The sequence below is a fragment of the Aegilops tauschii genome, chromosome 3, assembly GCF_002575655.3.
Source record: "Aegilops tauschii subsp. strangulata cultivar AL8/78 chromosome 3, Aet v6.0, whole genome shotgun sequence".
NCBI lineage: Eukaryota > Viridiplantae > Streptophyta > Magnoliopsida > Poales > Poaceae > Aegilops > Aegilops tauschii.
Window position 1 is genome coordinate 66715644 of NC_053037.3, and position 6000 is coordinate 66721643.

At 56.5% G+C, this 6000-nt stretch overlaps 1 protein-coding gene and 1 pseudogene across 1 annotated transcript; one reads left to right on the plus strand and one right to left on the minus strand.

Moving 5' to 3' along the window:
- Positions 1–1752: 1752 nt before the first annotated feature.
- On the plus strand, positions 1753–4010 carry LOC109776853 (protein IQ-domain 26). Its single transcript, XM_020335517.4, has 3 exons — positions 1753–2630; positions 2727–2939; positions 3078–4010. The coding sequence occupies exons 1-3, from the start codon at positions 2172–2174 to the stop codon at positions 3789–3791; spliced, it is 1386 nt and encodes a 461-aa protein (XP_020191106.1). The 5' UTR covers positions 1753–2171; the 3' UTR covers positions 3792–4010.
- A 479-nt stretch (positions 4011–4489) lies between these two features.
- Positions 4490–5646, minus strand: LOC141042717 (uncharacterized; annotated as a pseudogene).
- Between the last annotated feature and the right edge of the window lie 354 nt (positions 5647–6000).

The window sequence follows — 6000 nt, forward strand, 5'->3', positions numbered from 1 at the left end:
CAAACACACAAGGAAGTAATGAGTGGGTAGTAGTTTTATTCATTTTATTTTCTTATACAATAGTGCACGTACCATGCATGCATGCATATCCCTGCTACTACTAGCCCCCTGCCTCACAGTCAGAGCTTTTACCATGGACTGTGGCTGAGTTGACTTCAGAAGCCTGAGCACAGTAGTAGGAGCACGTACGGTGAAACCCATGCACGGTCACGGAGATATGGCGATATCAAATCGTACTTGCGCCAAGTACTCCTGCACACACAGTACATCCTCTCTTTTTTTTTTGCGATTACACGCAGTAGTAGTACATCCCTGCGCGTCGTGTTAACATCACGCGCTGCCAGCGGTACCAGCAGTTTCGTGCTAATTTCCGAGACGTACGCAGTGCGACGCCTGACCCGATCTTGATGTACGTGAGTACGTCCGCGTGCGTGCATTCTGCCGTAATTATATGTGAAAAAAAACTGCATATTTTTTTAAGCATACTGATCGTCTCGGACTCTCACGTCACGGGCCTGGTTGGTGCACATGTTACCTCAGCCCGCGTAATTTTTTTGGCAAGGTTTCGGCCTTGTGAAGAGATGGAAAAGCTTTTTGGCGAGGTTTAGAATCTCATCATGGCCAGCTTCTTTGGCTCGTTGCCGAGATGCGAATCCGTATATATTCCCTCCCAACACCCCATCGCTGTACGTCCATGGTGATGCTCCTCCCTGCGCCTCCCTTTACCTCGACCGATCGGTGACGTCTCCGCAAAGATCCTTCGTCCCCCCGGTGCCGCCGCACTCACGGCACACTCCGGCCACCACCACGCTACTACTGTACCTGACGAGTACGTACATCCCCAGCAATGGAGTAGCCATGAACTTTTGAAAAAAAGATACTAGCGGAGTAGCCAGGTGCTAGAGGTCAAATTGCCACTCACGAGAGCGGCAGTGCAGTGCAATGGAAAAGCCCGCCCACACACTCACTCGGAGGAGAGCAAAAAAGCTTCCACTACTGCTGCCGGCTGCCCTGAGTTGCCCAGCACTGAGAAGATCACTTTTCCGGAGAGAGAGAGATGGATCAGAGCCCTCCCTCGTGGCAGGTTAATCTATACGTTTTCACCGTCGTACGCGTGATGGTTCTCTCCCTAGATCAATCACGTGTCTCCTTGTAATGCGATGGGGAGGTGCATGGCGAGGACGAGGGGAGCGGCGGAGCCGGTGGCTGGCCACGGACTCGCGTCACGTACGCCTCTACCTGTGGCACGCACTGTGAAAAGACGAAAGGAGACGCCGCCCAAAAGTCCAAACCTTTGCGTTTCTCACCGTCCCGTGCTTCTTCCCTTTGACACATGCATGGCGGCAGGGATCTCCACCATGCAGCGCCTACCCGAAACTGCGTCACGAAGTACTTCCATATCGCAGCCCGCTCACCACTCGTTCGCTTTCGGGCCAGACTTCACCGGGCCGGGCCACTAGATAAATTTTGTTTCTTTCTCATCAGTACTACTCACTGCTCTTTCCTCGACGACACTGACCTTTCGAGCTCGCAAATCGCAACGTGGGTGCATGTGTGTTAGTGTCCATGCAGATTAGTAGTACTACCACGAGCTGACCACACAGCTTTGCAGTTGCAGCAGCCATGGGAGAGGAGGACATGGCTCCATACACTCCCTTGCGCCAATCTTTTTGAACTATCGCTGCGTCTTTTCGAACGCCGAGCTCAGCTCGGCACCAAACCAAATCCCTCGCTTCTCGCTTGTTCTCATGCTCCCGTGGCATGGCAGAGAGCGTTGCATGCATTCCCATCTCTTGGCATCACGCCGCATTTGTTTAATCCCATCTATCTAGGCCGCGCAAGGCGACTCGCTCGCTCCTCACTCAGCAGCAGCACCATGCATGCGAGCATTAATGAGTAAGACTTGTGAGTAATTTTTTTGTTTGTTTTCTTGGAGGCACTATTGTTTTTGTCCTGTAATGCCCCTCCCGTTTCCTTTTATTTGGATCCCGCTCCCCACCCACTGGCCTCCACTCCATAGCCGTTTCCCTCTCTTATTCAAACCTGCACCGCTTCTCACGCCTCACGCCTCCTTCCTCTTCCACTGCACTTCACACACACGCCTCAGTCTTCTTGAGTAGTTGCCCACCTGAGTTGCCTTCTCTGGGGGGCCGGGGCTGCGGGTTCCGGCGATGGGCAAGGCGGCGAGGTGGCTGCGCGGCCTGCTGGGCGGCGGCGGGAAGAAGGAGCAGGGGAAGGAGCATAGGCGGCCGGCCACGTCCACGGCGCCGCACGGGGACAGGAAGCGCTGGAGCTTCTGCAAGTCCACCAGGGACTCAGCCGAGGCGGAGGCGGCGGCCGCGGCCGCCGCGCTCAGCGGCAACGCGGCGATCGCGCGGGCGGCCGAGGCGGCGTGGCTCAAGTCCTTGTACAACGAGACGGAGCGGGAGCAGAGCAAGCACGCCATCGCCGTCGCCGCGGCCACCGCGGCGGCGGCCGACGCTGCCGTGGCCGCGGCGCAGGCCGCCGTGGAGGTCGTGCGGCTCACCAGCAAAGGGCCGACGTCGACGGTGCTCGCCGGCGCCGTCGCGGAGCCCCGTGGCCGCGCCTCCGCCGCTGTCAAGATCCAGACAGCGTTCCGTGGCTTCCTGGTGAGTAACTTCCGGCCGAATATCGAGTATCGACGCCATGATTTCCGCAGGATTAAGCGCTGACTAATCGAATCAATGCGTGTTGAATTACCGCAGGCCAAGAAGGCTCTGCGCGCGCTCAAGGGGCTGGTGAAGCTGCAGGCGCTCGTGCGCGGCTACCTGGTGCGCAAGCAGGCGGCGGCCACGCTGCAGAGCATGCAGGCGCTCGTCCGCGCGCAGGCCTGCATCCGCGCCGCCCGCTCGCGCGCCGCCGCGCTCCCCACGAACCTTCGCGTCCACCCCACTCCTGTCCGGCCGCGCTACTCGCTGGTAAGTGGCCACGGCCGGCATCGTCGCTTGCGACCAAAGCAATCAATCTCAATGTCTCCGACCGTCCGAGGTCGCGTTGTTCTAGCTAGCCGACCGTAACAAACGTGCGCGTGCGCGGTTTCTTGCTTGTGTCTGCAGCAAGAGCGGTACAGCACCACTGAGGATTCCCGGAGCGACCACAGCGTGGCGCCGTACTACAGCCGCCGGCTGTCGGCGAGCGTGGAGTCGTCGTCGTGCTACGGGTACGACCGGAGCCCCAAGATCGTGGAGATGGACACCGGCCGGCCCAAGTCGCGCTCCTCCTCGCTCCGGACGACCTCCCCCGGCGCCAGCGAGGAGTGCTACGCCCACTCGGTGTCGTCGCCGCTCATGCCGTGCAGGGCGCCCCCGCGGATCGCCGCGCCGACCGCGCGCCACTTCCCGGAGTACGAGTGGTGCGAGAAGGCCCGGCCGGCGACGGCGCAGAGCACGCCCCGGTACGCGAGCTACGCGCCCGTCACGCCGACCAAGAGCGCGTGCGGCGGCTACACCTACAGCAACAGCCCGTCGACGCTCAACTGCCCCAGCTACATGTCGGGCACGCAGTCGTCCGTGGCGAAGGTGCGGTCGCAGAGCGCGCCGAAGCAGCGGCCGGAGGAGGGCGCGGTGCGGAAGAGGGTGCCGCTGAGCGAGGTGATCATCCTGCAGGAGGGCCGGGCGAGCCTGAGCGGCGGCACGCAGAGGTCGTGCAACCGGCCGGCGCAGGAGGAGGCGTTCAGCTTCAAGAAGGCCGTGGTGAGCCGCTTCGACCGCTCGTCGGAGGCGGCCGAGAGGGAACGGGACCGGGACCTGTTCCTGCAGAAGGGATGGTGATGAACTGATGTTCTCGGATTCACTCGATCGTGAAGTACAATTAATTACTGCTACCTCCAGTAATAGCCTGATAGGGTAGGGGGAATTGTTAATCTCTAGTTACCGCTTCTCACCGTTGTTTGTTTATGGATCGTGTTAACCTCTGTGGCTGTGGCCATGACTCCGTTGTGTGTCTAGGTTCAGAAATGAAACTCTGCAATTTCTCTTGCTTTGTGTAAACATGTTTGTGCGTGCATGGGAAGCTCAAGGAAGATTTAGTACTGTGCTAAAGTTTCAGAATTCAGATTTAGCAGTACACCGGCTTCAGCTTGCAAGTACATCCTTTTTCTGGCTCCTATCAATTCAACCAAGTGAGTGGGCATACCACCATCAGGCTAGCAAAACGCTAAGGCCAACCCCGCCGCGCGACCCCAAACGTAGGTCCGGTTTGCTCGGATTTTGTCCGTCTGGGTAGGGCGATGGGGCGTGTCTGGATCTGTCCTGGGATGCGGTGGCCGTGCGTGCGGCCGCATCCCTTTGCCCATCCTGTCCGCCAGGGCCAAAAATGCTATTTTCATATGTAAACTAGTTTGCACGTCCAAATATTAATTGTCCGAAAATAAAAATAGTTTTACAACCCAATCGAAATTGTCTCTAACAAAATTGTTTTACAACCAAATCGAAATTGTCTTCAACGAACATAAAATGAACCAATATATCTATTGGTTGCCAATATGATCCCACACGTACTCATCCAAGTCATTTTGAAGATCCAAATGAGTGTGCCAATCACGCAGCTCGCGATGGAATTGGACAAACTGTTCAAATGTGGCCGGTTCTTGGTGCAGGGGCTCAACATTTTCACCTTGATAATCAAATCCTTGGTCGAAGATGCTCTCATCACGCTCGTCCTCGACGATCATGTTGTGCATGATGACACAAGCAGTCATCACCTCCCAAAGCTTCCTTTCATCCCATGACAGTGCAGGGTTTCGAACGATGCCCCACCGGGATTGAAGCACACCAAAAGCACGTTCCACATCCTTTCTAGCACTCTCTTGCATTTGGGCAAATCTCTTTCTCTTCTCACCTTGGGGTTTGAAATTGTCTTCACAAAAGTTGACCACTGAGGGTATATACCATCAGCTAGATTGTATCCCTTGTTGTACTGGTGGCCGTTGATCTCAAAGTTGACAGGTGGCGAGTGGCCTTCTGCAAGCCTTACGAAGACTGGAGAACGCTGCAGCACGTTGATATCATTGTGAGAACCTGCCATGCCGAAGAAAGAATGCAATATCCAAAGATCCTGCGAAGCCACCGCTTCTAATATGACAGTGCACGCTTTGACATGCCCCTTGTACTGGCCCTGCCAAGCAAATGGACAGTTCTTCCACTCCCAGTGCATACAATTTATGCTGCCAAGCATGCCTGGAAAGCCTCTAGCTGCGTTGGTCGCCAACAATCTCTCTGTATCAGCGGCAGTGGGCTGCCTCAAGTACTCCGGGCCAAACACCTTGATCACAGCCTGGCAGAACTTGTACATTGACATCAGACATGTTGTCTCACTCATACGCACATACTCATCCACCAGATCCCCTGGAATTCCATATGCAAGCATGCGGATGGCCGCGGTGCATTTCTGGTAAGAGGAGAATCCAAGCTTGCCAAGGGCATCCGTCTTGCACTCGAAGTATGGGTCATGAGCAACCACTCCCTCTCGGATACGATTGAACACATGCCTTGCCATTCGTCAACGGCGACGGAATTTATCCGGCTTGAAGAGTGGGGTGTTGGCAAAGTAATCGACATAGAGCAGGGCGTGGCCTCTCTCCCTGTTGCGGTTCAGGTTGGGAGCACGGCCAGGGAGTGACCCCATGTACCGAGGAAGCTGCCGTTGAATGTGGTCGTGAATGACCAGTGCGGCCACTACAAGATCTTCATCATCCGACGACGAATCGTCCAATGAACAAATGAAATGGTGGAAGAAAAACTCATTTCCACTGTCCATACCTTTGTGGGCAAAGTGTCGAACACCTTGCGGTCGTGGTGGCAAAGAGGCCGCAATGATCACCTCGACGCAGCAGGGGTGGTTGGCGGCCGGCTACTGGCCGCTCTGGAGCTCTCGTCGGAAGCTGCCGCGGCCGCCGTGGTACGTCGCCGGCGGTCGTATCCCCTCTGCCAAACCTCCTCCGATCGACGGCCAAAACTACGGCGAAAGCGCGGGCGTGTT

Excerpts from the sequence above, each read along its gene's own strand:
- LOC109776853 (XM_020335517.4), top strand. The coding sequence starts at position 2,172 with ATGGGCAAGGCGGCGAGGTGGCTGCGCGGCCTGCTGGGCGGCGGCGGG. Across the intron at positions 2,631-2,726 it reads CAGCGTTCCGTGGCTTCCTG|GCCAAGAAGGCTCTGCGCGC; the intron begins GTGAGTAACTTC and ends GAATTACCGCAG. Across the intron at positions 2,940-3,077 it reads TCCGGCCGCGCTACTCGCTG|CAAGAGCGGTACAGCACCAC; the intron begins GTAAGTGGCCAC and ends TTGTGTCTGCAG.